Source organism: Anopheles merus, chromosome X (assembly GCF_017562075.2).
Source record: "Anopheles merus strain MAF chromosome X, AmerM5.1, whole genome shotgun sequence".
NCBI classification, from domain to species: Eukaryota; Metazoa; Arthropoda; class Insecta; order Diptera; family Culicidae; genus Anopheles; species Anopheles merus.
The window spans coordinates 10,248,916-10,268,488 of record NC_054081.1 but is presented as its reverse complement, the minus strand read 5'-3'; the positions used below and the strand labels follow the sequence as shown (position 1 = coordinate 10,268,488).

The following is a 19,573-nucleotide window of genomic DNA, read 5'->3' as shown; positions in this document are numbered from 1 at the left end:
CGTTGTCTATTCACCTTGGGGCTGAACGGCGACCCTTGCGCACGTACCCAGCTGTCACACTGACGTTTGACGTTTGCCGGTTTTGCGGGCGGGCAATAACAGTGCATTGTTTACAGCACCGTTCGTGGGGAGAAGGAGCGATCTGCCAGCAGTAGTAGGGCTCAGAATTTATCCCGTAAATTTAACCCAGGACGGATCGTTCGCTCTCTTCCAACACGTCCCGTGGCTCTTTCCACTCGTTCGGCTCCCTCCGTTTCGCTGCCGGACACACGTAGACCAGATAGCCGATTCGTGTAAGTACATGAAGTGAGACTGTGTATGTGTGTGAGTTGTGCCGCTTTCTCTCCGTTGTTGGAGTGCTAATGTCCTTTTCCCGTTTCCAGCACTCATGTGGATGTGGTGAGCAAGTTGGCGGAAACGGATCCGGGCGGACGGGTGGTCACAGACAGCACTGCACTTCACCCTGCCCACCCGCCGGCACAATGGAGGCGGACACAGCCAATGGTACGTAGCAGCCTGTAGCGAGTTGAGCCGGGCGTACACGTATTTACCTGTAACTTGCTCTCCCTATCCCTTGCGCGACCCCAAAGATTGCCAGGACGGCGGTATGGATGGTGGCGGGCCGGCCGAAGCGAGCGACTGTGGCTGCCCGCTGGAAGCGATCTACCACCACCGGGCCGATCCGTACGAGCTGGCCCACTTCCCGCCGATCGAGCGCTCGGACCAGCACACGGTGCTGTACGAGCTGCCGTACCAGCCGGACGCGGACAGACCGCCGGCGCCGTACGCCGGGCCCCGGCCGCCCCTGCCCTGCGGCGTCACGCTGCGCCTGCCGATGATGGCCCGGTGCATGATGCGCAACGCGGACGGTTCGCACGCGGTCGAGAGCCGGTGGACGGTGGTGGGCCGCGCGCTCGCCAAACCGATCGGCAGCTCGCGCGAGCTGGCGGACGCGATCGTCCAGTACAACCCGGAGTACCGGGCGGGCGGCCAGTTCGGCGCGCTGCACCGCCTGTTCGAGGAGCAGTGCGACGAGGCGGAGCGGGCCGCCTTCTTCGGCGAAACGTTGCCGCGCCTCGTCCAGCTCGCCCTCCGGCTGCTGGAGCTGTTCCGCACACCCGTGCCGCTGCTGCTGCAGTGGCACAACCATGCCGTCTCGATGACGCAGGAGCAGGCCGCCTGCCTGCTGGCGAACGCGTTCCTCTGCACCTTCCCGGCGCCCCGCTCGGGCATGGAGAAAAGCTTCCCCGGCACCAACTTTGCGCCGCTGTTCGCCGGCACCAGCCAGTCGGTGGTGGAGAAGATCAAGTGCCTGTGCCACTACTTCCGGCGCGTCTGCAGCCCCGGCGGCATGCCGACCGGCGTGCTGACGTACGAGCGGCGCTGCCTGGGGAAGCCGGCCGTGCCCGACTGGACCGCGGTCGACGCGACCTTTGCGGCCGAGCGGGCCCCGCTGCACGTGGCCGCGGACGGCACGATCGAGGACCAGGGCACCGGGCTGCTGCAGATGGTGTTCGCGAACCGGTTTCTCGGCGGCGGCGTCATCGGGCACGGCTGCGTGCAGGAGGAGATCCGGTGCGTCATCAACCCGGAGCTGCTCGTCGGCCGGCTGCTGTTCGAGTCGCTGCGCGAAACCGAGGCGTACTTCGTGCTCGGCACGGAGCAGTACTGCGCGTACGCGAACTACGCGTCCGCGTTCGCGTTCGACGCGGACCACCGGGACGGGACGCCGCGGGACGCGAGCGGCCGGCGGCGCTGCTACATCGTCGGGCTGGACGCGCTGCGCGTGCAGCCGTCGATGAACCAGTACGAGGAGCGGGCGGTGCGCCGCGAGCTCGCCAAAGCGTACGTCGGGTTCAGCCACGTGCCGGAGGGCCAGCGGCCCCTGCCCGGCATCGCCACCGGCAACTGGGGCTGCGGGGCGTTCGGGGGGCACGCGCCGCTCAAGGCGCTGCTGCAGATGATGGTGGCGTGCGTGGTCGGCCGCCCGCTGCTCTACTTCACCTGCAACGAGGACGGGCTGCAGGAGCGGCTGGTGCGCATGTACCGGTTTCTGACCGCGCGGAAGGTGTCCGTGCCGCGGCTGTTCCGGCTGCTGGTGCGGTACGGGGCGCGGCCGCGATCGGGACCGGCCGTGGGCGCGAACGAGCCGGACGATCTGTACGACTATCTGTACCAGCGGCTCGAACCGTCCGGCGCGCCCGACAGCGGGCCCGGTGCGCCACCCACAAATCCATCGTAAGCAGATGTGTTTTCGGGAGGGGAGGGAGAGGGAGGGGGACTGGGGGGCTGGGGGGGGGGGATTGTTTTTTAAACATGTAATTATTATTGTTCACTAATAAAAACCGGATCGGAGGAGCGCTGCCGCGGTGGCGCCCAAGCCTTAGTAATGACGATCAAATGTTTATGTGGTTTAAGCTGTTTAACCGTCATGTGTACCACAAAAAAAAACTTGTAAATTAGGGTCATAATAATGGTTTTACCATATCAGAGTAAAATTTGAACAAAAATCTAGTTATGATTACATTCCTTCAACTGTATCTGTAACCAAAGCAAACATTTGGGTTCTGCTAAAAAACGTTCTTGAGGTTTTTGAGTCGCTGTTGTTTATTCGGATTCGGTTTTGAACCGTTTTTGGAAAGGCTCTGGAAAGTAAAAGTTATTCCCTGATTTTTTTTATTGAAATAAACATACCATGTTTATTATTATTGTAAAACTCATACAATCTTTTGAAAAAGCTCCTAAAAAATATTTTAAAAATCGTTCAAAAAAATGTTGGTGTAAGTGTACCAACTATGGCTATATTATGTCATCAAGATATCGATTTTACTGCTGTAAAAATAAGTATGGGGTAAAATTGTAAAAGTCTATATGTTTTCTAGAAGCCTATAATGTGTAGAACACGAGAGTATTTTTTTATTATCACTCAATGTTTATCAAAATACTCGACAAATTCAATTCAACATTGCATCTCAAGTTACCAATTCGCCATAGCTCAAGAGTGTTCCTAGCAATTTGCCTGTTTGAATTTGGTTAAATGAAGAATCGTAGCCATTGCCCACCTATCTTGAAGATACTTCTGATCAATGATGCTCTAATTATCGATCAGAGAGGAACTATTCCGATAACTCCGGTTCCGGGCAATTCAAATCCGCACAGTTCCGCTTGGTGCCGTTGGAGCCGTCTAGAGCCATTCGGAACCGTTGGAGACATCGGTTGGTGCATGGGGCGGCAGTGAGAAATGGATCCAGGCGGTCCCACCGATTTTGACAATCTCAATGTCTCTGACTGCCGCGTAAAGGCTTCAGTCGGCTCCAAATTGTTCCAAAAATGCCGAAGTCCTGCAATACATAGCTTATTAAGAGGTTAGCTCACACCTCAATTTGCGAATCATTTCCCTTCAAGTGTCAAAACAAGATTTGCCATTCGTTTTGGGTTCACACACCACGAATCTTTGTCGGATAAAATTATTCCTAAAATACGGGCTCTTGTTACAAGAAATGAATATACCACCAGAACACTTGGGACTATGAAAATAGCGAAAACTGATGTTTAAACTTTAATTATTATTTTTCTCTTGATCTGTCCATTGCAGGCAAATATTGTTGTTATTCATCCAGCGACGGATAGCTTGGATTGCTTGAAAAAGATTCACTACAGGCTGCTAGAGTTCCTCTACCGCAGTGAAAAAGCGTGGTCGAGCGATATTTTCCAACAGAACTGCCGTGTGAGAACGCGACTAATGAAAAATGTCCTGTTTTAGTACTAATAATAAAAGAAATTGTATGTGACTTTGAAAGTACATTAAACATTTTTTCTCACATAAAAAAGAGCACATGGAAAATTAAAATTGCAAATTTGTGAATAATAAACGATTCGAAAAATCGTTAAAACGGCCCTCTGATGTAATGAGTTAGACACAGCTGATTTAAGTCAATTAAAAAATATCGGATAGTTTAAAAACACACACACACACACACACACACACACACACACACACACACACACACACACGTCTTCTAATACGTTTGAACAAACTTTTGACTGAAATTGGTTCACAAAAATTTCGGAAATATTTTTGATATTTAAAAAAAAAACGGGAAAAGGGGGTGTTTCAAAATGATAGCCTCACTTCGATAATTAATTGAAAATTAACGGAAAAAACACATATTGTTAGGTTTTTTTTTAAATCTATCAATCAGTTGATCCTCTATTACGGTTGAACATTTGAAAACTTCGTTTTGGCATACTTTCGGTAAGATTTAAGACTGAAACAGACAAGGTTCGCCATACCTAATCGCTACTTCCAGATGCTGCACGGTCTCATACAGGGTTTCACACGGTTTATTGGTTGATTCCCATCAATTTTTGATGGGTTCCCTTTTTTTTTTTTTGGTGCGTTCCCACGATTTGCTGGCCGTTTCCCAGAATTTGTTGGCCCAATTGTATTGATATCCAATCGGAAAATACCAATAAATTATGGGAACGAACGAAAAACAATTGTTTTCTTTCTTTTGCAATTTTAGGGGATTGATCGAGTGTCCGCCACACTGTTGTTTTGCTTATATTAAATCCTAGTTCTCGTTTTGATTCTCAGACTGTTGATTCTTGTTGAGTTCGAAGCTGCTCTAATTATTCTTCGTTTAACCCTCACGGATAAGTCCTGTAATAATCGTCCTAAAAATTCGAAAAAAAATATTTATTAAGACGGAAAATAGCTTTTCGCACGATTCATACATTCTCTGTTTTATCCGCAAATTACAAATTTTCCGCAAATCGGGGAAAAAAAATCGACTATCCATATAGATATGGAAGGCGGGTGTATATGGCAATTTGCATGCAAATCTAACAAGCAGTTTCAAAAGACGTACCGTTTCCACCACGAACATCACCTGCCCGGGGTGTGCGGTTGTACATGTGACATGGATATAAACATAAATGATTTTAAAGCAAATGTTTACAAAACTTGGACATTTATTATTTTTTGTCCCCGATTAGCGAACCCCTTTTCTGAGGCATGATCGAAATTTGAAGTCGCCGCAACTTCTTAATCCAAAGATATTTTTAAATAAATATGCAACTTCACTTCAGTTCGTACAGTGTGGCTCGAAGCTGGTGTTAGAAAACCCCCGCTTTATTACTTTTAACAGCGTCGATATAATTTAAAGGTTCAATTTAATGGTTTTTTATTAAAATTGCGCATTCACGATGTTTTATAGAAAAAAAGAGAACCCTATATCATACATTTCCTAATAGTTACAAGCTAATTCCGACACATATTAACAGAGCCCGGTTTTAAAACTTAGCATGATAAAATTAGTTGTGGCTGAGCTTTGCCAGATGGGTTGTTTGTGACACGTTAGAAGAACCGCAAGAGCGCCGGTGGGAACATTGCTATCTCTCATTAGCGATCTTATATATTAACGTTGCTGAATTTACTATTCCTTTCGCAAACAAACACTCAATTTAGTTAAATTTAAAAAAAACTTTCAATGTCCCTTTTAAATCGATTCATTCAGATAACTGTTCTATTCTTTTTCTCGAATCGAGACGAGAAAATTGATCTTGATTGCTTTTTATTTCAAGTATGCTTATTGTAACAGAAGTCTGCGAGGGAAAATCCATCGAGACGGTCATCCGAAATCGCAGTAGGCGTTAAATCGTCAGACCAACTCTCGGAGATGCATTTAAAATATGCAAACAGAACTTGAATGTAAGCCAAAAAGTGAAGAACTTCTTAATAGATAATAAAAAAAATGTCTTTTTTAAATCTAATATTACTAAATCATCCCTTTATGTTTATTTTGGTACATCGCACAAAGTGGACCCGATTCCATTAGCACCATTACTCAACTCGACGTCGCGACATCTCGATTGCAAGAATAGAATAGGCCTGAATGAATCGATTTAAAGTTCAAAAAGTAAAACATAGCAATGTTAAATGCTATGTTTGCTATTGTTTTACAGACATTTCTTCAAAAATCCTAAACTCAATCACACATGGTGTGAAGAAACACGTGTTTGTCTGTGTCTGTGTGCTTCTGCCCGGAATTCGGAATTGCTCGCTATCACGCGATGTCTCAAAAACGGACATGCTCTTCGCAATGGACTTTTGTTTTCCATGGGTTAAAATAAAAATAGCAACTTATAAGTAAACGTCGTAACTGCCTAAAACTATTTTCCAAAATATGTGTGTAATTCGTAGCTTAAGCCTTATAATGGTCTCCAACCTGTGATAAGTGGCGTAAACAGCGAAATAAGTGTGTTTTTTTACCATAACTTATTACTCTAATTATACTGTACATTTTGTTACACAATGATGAAGAAAACGTCAACAGGCATGTTTAGAATAAGAATATTAAGCATATTTGATCAAAAAGCTTTGAACAAAGTCTACAGAATTCAGTGGATGCCCGCATAACGAGTTTAATACGTTCCAGTGTCTCACACCATGCTATGCAGAGACTCTTCTTCATAACATTTGTATGAATATGCATACTATACACATTTGGTTCTAGGTCTGAAAATGTGCTTTTTCAGTTTTTCAAATTCATGAATGCAGATGAAAGGTCTTCATAATACTGATGTATGGGATGATATTTGAAGTTCGTTATTTCTTTAACAATATTATTATTTTTCTTTAATTTTCCTGAAAAAGAAGTCTCGGGTTTAAGTATCTTCTTTGATATTTTCCAAAATTGACAAATTCCCTTAATGAACGTGATTTGTAGAGCTACATCTTCGCCGGGATGATGCTTATTTGCAGTATGCTGCTTAGTTTTAGAAGTTTGGTATAGGGAAAATCGTTCGAGACCAGCATCCGTAATCGCAGAAGGCATCTAATCGCCCGACCAGCCAGTCGGAGATGATTTTAAAATACTCTCACAACATTTGAACAAAATACATACAAAATACATGCATACAAAATACAAAATTTCCTAACAGAAAATTTAAAATAAATAACTTTGTATTTTTTGCACATATGCGCTCTTCATGTCATTTTGGTCTATCAAGTATCAAGGAATGGCGTTGAACAGATTTGCTTTACAGGGGTTTCCAGGAGTTCTCATAGCTGTGGTACACTTTATTGACTCCTTCTTACGTGAAATCAACTTAATGTCATGGGAATTGGACTCTATAGCACCCTTGTTGGACAAATCCAATACGAATTTCCAACAAGCCTGCCCAAAAAGGGTGCCATAGAATCCCATTTCCATCACATAAGGTTCACTTCCCAGAAGAAAGAGCCAAGGAAATGTCCCACAACCATGAGAACTCCTGGAAAACGTTGTAATTTATCTTAAAACATACCGGCTACTTATTTTTTCATTTCAGAATATTGTAACAGTTTACTTCAAAATTGTTAAAATATTGTTTTCGATCCATCCGCTAGGGGTTTGGTAGTTAATTTGGTAGTTGACCAGCATTTGTTAGTTAATGCGTAGATCAAATCTCCAATTCTGAGAGGGTCATTTTGGCAGTTACCTTTAGCTGATGGGTGAGCTTGATAAGAACAAGCTTACTGAATATTTCAAATTGCTACAGCTGCTCTGTTATTGCAGATTGATTTTCGCCTTTCAAAGGTAGAAGTTGAAATATCGATTGAAATAGTCAACAAACTAGAAAAATCGGTTTAACCTTAGCAAAGTCATTATAGACTCCAGCGGGCTGTAGTTTGGAGAAGTGATGTGCTCTCTGGAGCGCACTTACGACTCCAATCCGACTCCGACAATTGTTAGTCAGATTCCGATTCTGGCAAAATGAGAACCACTAGTTCCGTCTGGAGTCAGAGTCGTCCACATGCATCCAGAGTCATCTGGAGTAATATGGAGTCATCCGTAGTCGTCCAGAGTCATCCGGAGTCGTCTGGAGTTGGAGTCATTCGGAGTGGTCCGGAGTGGGGGTCGTTCGGGGTCATCTGCAGCTGCCTGGAGTCGGACTCCGGAAGATTCCGGATGACTCTGAAAGATTCCGGATGAGTCGTCCAGAGTGGTCCGGAGTCGTTCGGAGTCATCCGAAGTTGAAGTCGTTCTGAGTCGGAGTCATTCGGCGTCATCTGTAGTCGTTCGGAATTATCTGGAGTCATCTGGAGTCATCTGAAGTCGTTCGGGATCATCCGTAGTCATCCAAAGTCGTCCGGAGTCGTCTAGAGTTGTCCGGAGTTGGAATAATTCGGAGTCATTCGGAGTCATCTGCAGCTGCCTGGAGTCGGACTCCGGAAGATTCCGGATGACTCTGAAAGATTCCGGATGAGTCATCCAGAGTGGTTCAGAGTCGTTCGGAGTCATCCGAAGTTGAAGTCGTTCTGAGTCGGAGTCATTCGGCGTCATCTGTAGTCGTTCGGAATTATCTGGAGTCATCTGAAGTCGTTCGGAATCATCCGTAGTCATCCAAAGTCGTCCGGAGTCGTCTAGAGTTGTCCGGAGTTGGAATAATTCGGAGTCATTCGGAGTCATCTGCAGCTGCCTGGAGTCGGACTCCGGAAGATTCCGGATGACTCTGAAAGATTCCGGATGAGTCATCCAGAGTGGTTCAGAGTCGTTCGGAGTCATCCGAAGTTGGAGTCGTTCGGAGTCGGAGTCATTCGGAGTCATCTGTAATCGTTCTGAATTATCTGAAGTCATCTGTAGTCGTTCGGAATCATCTGGAGTCATCTAAAGTCGTTCGGAATCATCCGTAGTCATCCAAAGTCGTCCAGAGTCGGCCAGAGTCGTCTGGAGTCGTCCGGAGTTGGAGTCGTTCGGAGTCGGAGTCATTCGGAGTCATTTGTAGTCGTTCTGAATTATCTGAAGTTATCTGTAGTCCTTAGACATCATCTGTAGTCATCTGTAATCGTTCGGAGTCCTCCAGAGTCATGAGGAGTCATCCAGAATCATTCGGAGTCGCCTGGAGTAGTCTGGATTTATCCACAGTCGTCCGGAGTCGTCCGGAGTTGGAGTCATTTGAAGTCGTCGGAGTTCGGAGTCGACTCCGTAAGATTCTGGATTACTCTGGAAGATTCCGGATGACTCCATAGGACTCCAGAGGACTCCAGACGACTCGGGATGACTCCGGATGACTACGGGTGATTCAGGACGGGATCAGACGATTCCAAACAACTCCGGATAAAGCTGGGCGGACCTACCGTCCCGGAGTCGGATTGGGATCGATTCCGGATTTTTTCCCAACTAAACACATCACTAGTTTGGAGACCCCTGTACTAAATGATTGTTAGTATCGAAACTCATTTGCAAGAACGATAGTGAAAATTAAATAATTGATTATGATTTCAGATCAGCTCCTAAAATACGTATCCTGTACACGAAAGATATTGCTAGTTAGGCGAGGTTGTACTCGTTAATGGGAGGTATTTGTTAAGTATTTATGCGTTACGCGAAAAAAAAACTCGTTATGAGGTGCTCCACTGTATATGTCCTCAATATATGTGGGTCGCGGGAAAAAAAATATCGAAAGGCAAAGCTGCAGTAGTGGTCCGTGATGCTGAAAAAGGTTGGAGAGCACGGAGGCTTAAGCTACGGTTCCCTCGCACTATCTTCTTCGCGCGAAGAGATGCCTGCACGAAAAAGGCTACCTATATTGGAGCACACAATGAAGCTCCCTTATAAATACGACTTAAAAAAATATATCTTTACAAATGGGAATACGATCCCTCTCCTCCCGTACCCCTCCTACCACTACCTGGTGCCATTTTCGAACAGATTAATGATGGGCGAGATGGCAATCTGGAACACCCGCTGCCCGTTGTCGATCTCGATGCGCGACGCCAGCCGCTCCTCGTACTCGCTGTCCCGCTCGCGCAACGTGCCGAGCCGGCGTCTGCCCTCCCGCTGGTAGACGATCCTGATTTCCTCGCTGCCGGCCGCCAGCGTCAGCTGTGGCTCGCAGCACTGGCCCGCCTCCTCCCCGTCGGACGCTTCCCCGTCATCGCCCGGTGCGCCCACCTCGGTCCGCTCGGCGCCGGGTGCCGGCGGGGCCGTGGGTTTGCCGCCCTCGTAGTACGACACACCGGGGCCACTGTCCGGCGGTGGCGAGGGCGTGGTCGCACACCCGGGCGTGATCGGGTAGCCGGGCGTGTTGATGTCGGACGGTTTCGAGTGGCTGCCCGACTTGAGCTGGCTGACGCCGCTCATGTCGAGGGGGCCGAGCAGCGGCGACAGCATGCAGAGCGGCTGGAGCGGCCGGGTCAGAAACCGGGGCGTCATCGGGTAGACGGCCAGCGGATCGACCGGGCAGCCGGGCGACCCGGGCGGCAGCAGCGAGCGGGGCGGTGAGCGGGACGGTGGCCGCACACTCACAGGCACCTCCTTTGCTTTGGTGTGATGCTGGTTTGGTGGCTGACTGATGGTGGTGGTGGTGGTGGTGGTAGCGCGTCTCGGCGTTTTTGTACTGCTGGACGGTACCGATGCCTCTTTGGGGGGTTTCGGTGGAACCATCGCACTGCTGGTGGTCGCCTGGCAGGAGGAGGTGCTCGGGGCTGGTTTCGTCTCGGCGGGTACTTTGGCCGGAGGCGTAGGTATTTTACTCTGCGGAGGCAAGGCAAAAAGATGAAATTAGACAATCGATGGCAGTGTACAAGTTTGGTGCTTTTCGTGCAACGCTTTTTTTCGTTTTCATTCATACTACTTTCACTCAGGACAACAACAGCCAACGAACATTCAAAATCTTTTCATATTTTGAACGATGTTGCGACGATTATTGCATTAAATCTTCCTTTAAAGACTGTTTAGCATCTTCAAAATACTTGTTAAAACTATGTGGCATTGTACACTCATAATAAAGCATTCTTTAGACATGTTTAAATGTAAAAGGTGTAGGAAATGTTTCTTGGGGTTTGCATTAAAACAAATGGACAAGAATTGTTGCTTTTTTCATGACTTTCTCTTCACCTGCACTAACGAAATGTTAATTACACTTTCAATTACAGTATTCCATGAGTCAGCAGACTAAATTTGACACCTTCATTAATCAAACTCGAACAGTGATGGCCAACAAAGGTGCAGCAACTTCGTTCAAGATCGTACGACAGCCTGTAGCATCAAAAACGGACACCGTGCGGCAGTTTGTGGACGTCATATAAGCCTGTTCCGACATCTACAACATGTTGGCACTATTAGATTACAATTAGAGCATCGAAAGGTGGCCCAGTTCCGAATGGCCGATGATCCTGAGCATCAAGAAGATTCGAATGATGCAGAAAATGAAGACCGAGCGAAATGTCGCTACTTAGCAGCGTTCGCTTACCCGGGAGCTCGATGCAACCGGCCAAACGGCGAAAAAGTGCGTGAGAAACATGAAGATACATCTCAGGAAGCAGACATCGTGTTCACTGGCTTCGCAGCGGTAAGCGCCGCTAGTCAATGCGATCATTTCAGGCAAATTTTGGCAGAATTTCGATGTGACACCCAAGTCCACGAATCGGTCTAACATCCCCATCAGCTACGTCCCATCTAGTGTTGTGTTTCATTAATACTTCGTTGAGATTCATTCATATGAATCTTCAGTAATGATGAGTGATTCGAGAGTCGAGTCAAATTTTCAAAGATTCATAAATTTCTAAAGATTCACGAATCTTCAAAGATTGATGAATCCCTAAATATTCATGAATCTCCAAGGATTGATGAATCTCTAAAGTCCAAGCCTCGCATGGACAGTCTCCCCGTAGCAAGACAAACTATCTATTCGACTGCATGGTATGTGCCAAGAAGTCTCGATGTATAGGCTGGCATGACCACGTAGGTTGTTACGCTCAGAAGAAAAATAGTAAAAAGCTTAAGCTCCATGGATTTTTAGAGATTTATAAATCCCGTTTAGATTCATGAATCCCTAGAGATTCTAACTTCCAGGCTGCCTTCGACAGCATCTCGCACGAAATACTACTCGTAAAACAAAACAAAAATATGGGTATCCCAGATCTGTTCGACGATCTTGGGTCCTATCGCTCAAACCGTATCTACCAAGTGGGAATTGAATCACTATGCTCATACACGTTTACTAGCACGTCTGGAGTTCCGCAGGGTTAGCAACCTTGGACCTCTGCTATCCCTGATTTACATGCATGACCGACAAAGCATACTGCCCGTGGGATCATATCTTGCTTATACCGATGATCTGAAGATTTTAACTGTGATCAAAGACACAAGCGACTGTCAGCGCCTGCAAGAAATGCTTGACCTATTCGAAGATTGGTGTAGCCGAAACCGACTAAAGCTGTGTCCAGTTAAAGGCCAGACTATAACCTTTACTATCGCACGTAACCCAATCAGACACAATTATGTTATCTCTAATACCTCGCTGACGAGCACTACCTGCATACGAGATCTTGGTGTCCTGCTAGATTGTAAGCTCAAGTCTCATGAACATCTAGACAAAAAAAAGTCGTATGTTGCGCTATCATTTGGTCCCTCCTAGAATATTGTCGTGTATTATGGTGACCCGGTTAGGCCGGTCTCGTGGTACAGTCATCAACTCGTTCGACTAAATATCATGCCCGTCATGGGTTCAATTCCCAAATGGACCGTGCCGTAAGTCACTGAAAGCCAGCCAACCCCACACAACTGGTGTACAGGCAGAGTCAGGTTGTTGAGCCAAAGAAGAAGAAGAAGAAGAAGAAGTCATATTGGTGCCCCTTAGCAGCCCCGCTCCTCAATCAATCGCCTGGCAAAGTATTCAGCGCAAGTTTATCAGGTACGCTTTACAACTCCTTCCTTGGTCTAACGGGGTCCAACCTCCTCCTAACTAGCAACAGTGCCTATTGCTTGGTTTGGAGTTGTGTTATGTCAGGAGAAAAAACATGCAGCGTGTATTCGCATTTCGGCTGTTAAAAGGTGATTATATTTGTAATCACCCACGCTCGTTGCTGCCGTGAATTTGTTTTTGTGCCATCTAGGATAGTTAAGACTAATTAAAATGTTGTGGATGACTTGTTCGATTTTAATAGAAAGTTCGTTCAAAGATCGTCTTTCCTTCAAACATCTGTATTACTCACTTAAGTAAAGCGAAACAAATAAAGATTTTCAATAATCTTACTCGAAACATTGCAAAATATCATAAAACTGCAACGATTTTGTGATTCATTGATTCCGAACAGTTTCGAGCTCATGTTTCAAATTACGAACGATTTGATTCATATCCGCACAGCCTCAAAATTCCTTTTATAACCTTTAAATCTACACACACACTACACCATTTTAGTTTCTAACTTGTTTTAAGGTCTGGATACTTGATTCTGTATGTTGGTGTCCTCCTAGACCGACAGAATGATGGTCTTCAAAACAACATGGTTTGGGTGCTGTTTTTCCCTTGTACTCGTAGATGAATAGAATCCAGGAACTGCTACGCGAATTGACGGTCTTTCCCGTACGGCCATCAATGCATTTGTCACATTTATTTTCAAATATCATTGTTTTCTAGTTATTATCACTGTCTAAAAACATTTAAGCAGGTCTCGTGGTACAGTCGTCAAATCGCAAGACTTTTCAATATGCCCGTCATGGGTTCAAACCCCAAATAGACCGTGCCGCCATACGTAGGACTATCCTGCTATAGGGGTAAATCAATTAGTCACTGAAAGCCAAACCCACAAGTAGTGTGATACAGGCAGGCCTTGACCGGCAACGGTTGTTGAGCCCAAAGAAGAAGAAAAACATATTTTAACACAATAAATCACAATTTACTTCGGCTGCCCGGAATTAAAAACAAGATAAAAACCCTGCTTCTAAAGATAAACAAAAAATAGATAAAATAAAGATACCTATCACATTGCCTTTTTTTTAATTTAATGTCAGTTAGATGTGGCGTCCTTCAAGCTCCTTGCCCGATCTACAGCAAGACATACAAAGCCAATTGGCTCCGATATTATCAAGCACATGCAGATATATCATTAGATTGTTGAAAAATTGGTATTTGGAGTGATGAGTCCAAGTTAGAACTGATGTTCAAAAATATCTAGACGCGATCCAACAAACCAATATGCACGAAGGGTGCAATGTGATAACCAGGGAGGAGTTTTCTATACGAGAAGTATGGATTCGACATGGTATGAATCGACGGCATAATGAGAGCTAATGCCTATATAAGCATCCTAAGTGAATTCATCTGTTTTCTGTGAAAAATACGAAGTTAGTAAATACATTAATGTTCCAATAGGAAGACCAATCAAGCTATACAAGAAGGATTTTGTTTTCAATCGAATCGAATTAAACTTCTTTAATGGCTCCCACTTAGCCTTAATTTTTATCCTATCGAGATTTCGTGTGCAAATTTTGATGCAAATGTGGTGAAAATGACTTGATATGAACAAAATATGCTAAAGCTCTGGAATACTCTTAGGAAGAAGAGCCAATGCCAATTATTTGCAAAAAAAAAAAAAAACAAAATAAATTATGTTAAACGCCCTCCAACATGTAAAGAATGCCAGAGAATTGCATATACAATAGAAGTACTGTAAATGGTGTTCACAATCATACGCCTTGATAATTAAAATGACACCAATATCAACACAACGTTTACTATTCTGCCATGGATTAACCACCCTAAGTTAGTCATTGCCAGTTGTTGCCCTTATTTTTGTGTACTTAAGCAATGGTACGATTATTTAGTAAAGTCTTCCTTTACCATTTGAATGTCATTTAAAAACTTTATACACGATGAAGTGAAAAAAAAACTCCAAATCACCCCGCGCCACACACAACCAGTGCCTACTTACCGGCGGTATCGCTTCCGTCTCCGGTTTGCTCGCGACGGCCCGCTTGCTTCGCTGCCGCTCCTCGGGCCGGTTCGGCCGCCGCTGGACGATCTCTTTCTTTGGCTGCGGTTGTTCGGTTTGGGCGGACGGCGGCGGTGGTGGTGGTGGTGGTGCCGGTGATGATGGCTCGGCAGGTGGCGGCGGTACAGGTGATGGTGGCTGAGCTGGCGGTGGTGGCTGAGCAGGCGGTGGTGGCTGAGCAGGCGGCGTCGCTTGCTCTTCCTCGGTCACCGGCAGCTTCAGCACGGGCCTGGGACGCACGGTGGGCGTGACGGCCTTCGGCGGGGGTGACGGGCGGCGACCGGCCGAGCTGCTGTATCCGCCGGTCGACGGGCTGCCGCGCTTGTACGGCGGCGTGCCGAAGTCCAGTATGCGGATGTGCGTCCGCTTCCGGCTGGAGGTGGACCGCGAGCTGGCCGTCCCGGGCACGATCGGGTTGTCCAGCGGCGTCGCATTGGAGCGGGGTGGATCGGCCAGCATCACACCGGCGGCGGTGGTGGTGGTGGTGGTGGTGGTGGCGGGCGGCACGTTTTCGTCACTCGCCTCGACCGGCGCCACCTGGGGCGGGTTGGTCGCGAGCAGTTCGGTTTCCTGGGACGCTTGCAGCGTAACCGTTACCGGCGGTGGTTTGCCGTGCTGATGGGGATGCGATCGGACGGCGGGCGAGTTTGATTGCTGTGCTAGCCCGCAGGCGGGTGACGGGTGCTGCTCCACCGGCACTGGTTGATCGACGGACACGGGCGGGCGCTTGTGGGCGCTGGTCGGCTGCGGGTCCGGTGCGACCGCTTCGACCATGCTCAGATCGACCGGGATCATGCTGAGGTCCGGCTCGAGCCGGCTCTGCACCGAGAAGGTGGAGACGGTGCTGTCCTGCATCGAGCCGGACGTGTTTAGCGCGGTTGGCGGGCCCGCTGCTGCCGGCGGTGGCGTCGGGTGCGACGGTGGCGGTGACTGACTGTCGGCCCAGGCGGCACTGTAGGCCGGCAGGGTGGTAATGACCGCATCGAGCACCGGGCCCGTGCCGGACGATTTCAGCACATTGATCAGATGGTCCACCAGCACCATCGTGGAGTCGGTGTGCGGAAAGGCAACGACGGTGCTGCACAGATTAACCAGCTGCAGGACTGCAAGCGAGAGAGAGAGAGAGAGAGAGAGAGAGAGAGAGAGAGAGAAAGAGAGAGAGAGAGAGAGAGAGAGAGAGAGAGAGAGAGAGAGAGAGACATTATCTTTCTGTGTCTACACACACGCACACACACACACTTACGTTGCGATTGCATCGCGATAAATTCCTTCATCACTTGCTGCAGGGGCTTCTGCAGCACGTTCACCGGGATGCGGCCCAGCTCGAAGGAGCCCTGGTCCGCCCGCAGGTACGGACAGTCCATGCAGAACTGCTCCGCCAGCATGTACATGTCGTGGTCGTAGAGGTAGCCTGCAGCAACACGAGAAAGCACAATTGGGATTGGGATCAGCTCAGAGGCTGGCGTCCACCGGGGAACGAGACAACACTCACCCAACACCGCACGGGCCGCTACCTCGTGGTACTGTTTTTCCATCGCTTGTTCATTCATTTGCTAGGGCAGGGGGAAGAAGGGCGGGGTAGCGCGTCACAGCCAGCTCGTCCGGTCCGCTCTGTTGATAAACATGTTGGTTCAGGCGCCTGCAAGCCTCCCCCAGCAGTTGTAGATGGCAATGGTACACACTCAATAATAAATGTCACACACTCAGCTTACCGATGCCGCACCGAATCGTCTAGCATCATCAACACCGCTCAGCGAATAAATGCACCACGGGGCTGTACTCGGCAGTTTGAATTTGGTTCTTATTTTGAAACGCAGCAGCCCTCCCGTTATCTTCACCGGACGGCGTTGTTAGCGTCATTCGCCGTCGCTCCCCGCGGTGCCGCTCCGTTGCTTGGCTTCGGCCGTTGACAGCGCGGTTGCGTTTAGACCGGTACGGGGTTGAGTACTGCACGCGTCGCGTTAACCCTGCCGATCGCAACCAGACGACCGTGACGCCCGGCACGAAACAGCCGCAAAAGCGGAATTGGCTCGCAGGACATCTCCAAAAGTAGCTCAATGTTGGAAACAGGCTGTCCGTTTATCCGTGCTGTTGAGCAAGTAAAGTGCAGTACAAATGTGACATTGCGAGCTGAGGAGGATAATAAAAAAAGGTTATCAGAGCATATTGTCATAACATAAAACGTAATAATTCATTGCAAATTTCGGATATTGTCAATGGAAAGAGATGGAGATAATAAAACCTGGCTTGGTTTTATCAAAACATAAGATACATTTAACACAAAAATCTGAAATTAGTGATTAAATATAAACGTTGGCTCATTACACGGGTTATTCAAGGAACCGAACGCCCAAATAGCTAAACTTGCTTAAGCAGCCAATTTTGGCAAGCTAAAGATCGCTGCTTGAATTCGGCTTTTGCAGTAGAAAAACAGCAACAAAGTTCCAGGTGGTCCTTCTAAATAGCGCCTAAGCAGCTTTCTTATGCCACAGTGCCGGGGATTCCCAAATAGCCAGCTCGAACTCCATAGCTGATTTCGGGTTGTTTAACGAAAAATCGTTCCGATGTCGTACTTTGTGGCTGATCAAGAGATAGACGGTACTTTGCAGAACTATGGAGCTTTTTAAGCAGCAAGCCGTACACTATGGAACCTTGCCGCTGGTTAGCCTGATGTGTATGGTTCACGATGGAACTTGAAGGCTTGTTAAGAAGGTGAGTCGAACTTGGTGGAACTTTATAGCTTTTTAACGCATGACATCGGTACAAGGTGGTTATTGTCAAAGTGTCAAAGACAGACGCCGTCAATCATCGCGTTGCTGCTGTACAAGTTAGATAAGTTAATTAAAGAAGGAATATTGAGTGAAGTGATTGTGATTTTTTAGTAAACTATGTAAAATTATTTGAAATTCAAGAGCTTTTAGAGTTTTAAAATAAACATGCACATAACAAAATACAAATCGTGTCGTTTATTTCATTGATGACGTTTGCTTGAAAATAAAAAAAAACAAAGAAAAATAATTCACGGCACCGTAGCATAAGGAAGCTGCTTAAGCGCTGTTTGAAAGACTCATCTGGCACTTTGATGCTGTTTAACTACTGCAAAAGGCGAATTCAAGCAGCGATCTTTAGCGTGCCAAAATGAGCTGCTTAAGCAATTCTGGCTATTTGGGACGCCATCTATGGAGCAAACCAATGTAACTATGGAGCTTTTGTTTTTTTTTTCTATGGATATTCGATTTTCCAGTCGTTTAAGTTTAATCTGTAGCGCTTGGGTCCACTGTGTGGCCATCCGACCAACAGATAACGCAACCACCATTTTTATAAATATTTTTAGAATGCATCAACCGTTCACCGTCTGCTAAACGAAGTCTTTTTAGAAGCCTTTTAGGTTGAGAGCTTGAGCCGTTTAGAAACCGTTTAGTGGTCATTTAGTGTATTTGTGGCACTTGAGCAATTCTGATTCGCTGCGCGTTATTACACTAGCGAGTAGAATTTGTGTGTCATATCGCTCGCTGGCATCGGTCTTGACACAAGATGTTCAATTCCACCTACCTAGTCTAATATGGCCAATATATGTAATTGGCGAATAAAATCTAGGTACAAGTGTTATATTTCCGCATTAATCTCCTTCCTTTTTTACATATTACGTTCGTGTAACCAACAGGTTCATTTTGCTATGAAGTTATTTCTCGGGTTTTATGCTTAATCTGTGGGACCTAGATTTTCAGACGGTTTGAGCGAAACCCCCATGCATCACAGATTCATTAAACGACTCAAGAACGGGGTCTAAACGATTCAAGCTCTCAGTCTAAAAGGTATCTTAAACGACTCCATTTAGCAGATGTTGCGAACGCGACTCTTTTAATTTTATAAATTTCATTAAATTAAATTTCTCTATACGAGCGATTGCGACGACGATCACATTTTCAAATTTAACGGTCATTTACGAATTTAAGGGAGAAAGAAATGTTAAGAAAGATAAGGCTAGATTTCGTAAAATCAACGTACGTCGCAAGCCGTCCTTTTGTATTTACTCAAAATAATAAAACACAGACCAGAAACGCTGTATCACAAATAGCTTCAGATTTCTAACAAATGTAGCTGAACAAACCTGCAACAGTATAGCCCAGAATAATCAACAGTTCAGACTAACGCAAATTATTCTACTCAGGGATCATTATCGCTATCCTAAATAAATAATATCCTTTCGAGGATCGCCATACGAAATAAGCATAACGCGATCGGCATACGCAAAACTTGGTGCAATAAAACAACGGGCTAGGATCGCAAGCAACTGCCAGCGAAGCTCGCTTTGCATAGCTGGCATCTTCCTGCTGCTAATATTGTTTTTATATATTGATCACTAATATTGGTTCTTCGATATTACCATTGATACTTCGATATCTTCCACCTTTCACGTGTACTGTGGTATTTTTACACTTTGAAGGTATACATCGCTAGAGCTAGCGCGCCGATACGATTATTTAAATATAAATAATCAATCTGATACACCAGAACAGAAGCAAGCGATCATTGCATAAGGGTCGATGGTGTTGATACCCGTGTCCCTGACCACACGACTATTCTTATTGATTTTTGCTGGGAAAGCTAGAAGGGTATTTAGGCCTTGTTTGTTCGAAAGGTAGGCGAAACACATTGCAAGAAAAGGGAAGGCAATGTATCGATAAGTTATCAGTCGCCATCTATTGAGTAAATCAGTGAAGCTATGAAGCTTTCGTTTATTTTTTTTAAGTATATTCGATTTTTTTAGTCGTTCAAGCTTAATCTGTGATGCTAGGAAAAACGACC

General features: G+C 46.4%; 2 protein-coding genes across 4 annotated transcripts; one reads left to right on the top strand and one right to left on the bottom strand.

Annotated features, from left to right (window-relative positions):
• LOC121597750 (poly(ADP-ribose) glycohydrolase-like) lies at positions 1-2,274 on the top strand. Its single transcript, XM_041923795.1, has 3 exons — positions 1-293; positions 384-504; positions 591-2,274. The coding sequence occupies exons 2-3, from the start codon at positions 483-485 to the stop codon at positions 2,240-2,242; spliced, it is 1,674 nt and encodes a 557-aa protein (XP_041779729.1). The 5' UTR covers positions 1-293; positions 384-482; the 3' UTR covers positions 2,243-2,274.
• A 2,192-nt stretch (positions 2,275-4,466) lies between these two features.
• Positions 4,467-16,636, bottom strand: LOC121594558 (extensin-like). Of its 3 annotated transcripts, none has more exons than XM_041917964.1 (5): positions 16,477-16,636; positions 16,257-16,403; positions 16,008-16,175; positions 14,705-15,867; positions 4,467-10,523 (listed from the first exon to the last, which is right to left on the bottom strand). In XM_041917964.1, exons 2-5 carry the CDS (start codon positions 16,312-16,314, stop codon positions 9,675-9,677), a joined length of 2,238 nt encoding a protein of 745 aa, XP_041773898.1. In that variant the 5' UTR covers positions 16,315-16,403; positions 16,477-16,636; the 3' UTR covers positions 4,467-9,674. The 3 variants fall into 3 exon arrangements, with proteins under 3 accessions (XP_041773898.1, XP_041773908.1, XP_041773890.1); XM_041917974.1 differs by having other exon boundaries at positions 16,257-16,375; XM_041917956.1 differs by having other exon boundaries at positions 16,257-16,636.
• Positions 16,637-19,573: the final 2,937 nt, after the last annotated feature.

Bases quoted from the DNA above. Each gene is read 5' to 3' on its own strand.
- LOC121597750 (XM_041923795.1), top strand. From the start codon at position 483: ATGGAGGCGGACACAGCCAATG. The intron at 505-590 runs GTACGTAGCAGC...GCGACCCCAAAG, and splicing joins GGAGGCGGACACAGCCAATG to ATTGCCAGGACGGCGGTATG.
- LOC121594558 (XM_041917956.1), bottom strand. From the start codon at position 16,314: ATGAATGAACAAGCGATGGAAAAACAGTACCACGAGGTAGCGGCCCGT. The intron at 16,176-16,256 runs GTGAGTGTTGTC...GTGTTGCTGCAG, and splicing joins AGCGGCCCGTGCGGTGTTGG to GCTACCTCTACGACCACGAC. The intron at 15,868-16,007 runs GTAAGTGTGTGT...TCTCGCTTGCAG, and splicing joins TATCGCGATGCAATCGCAAC to TCCTGCAGCTGGTTAATCTG.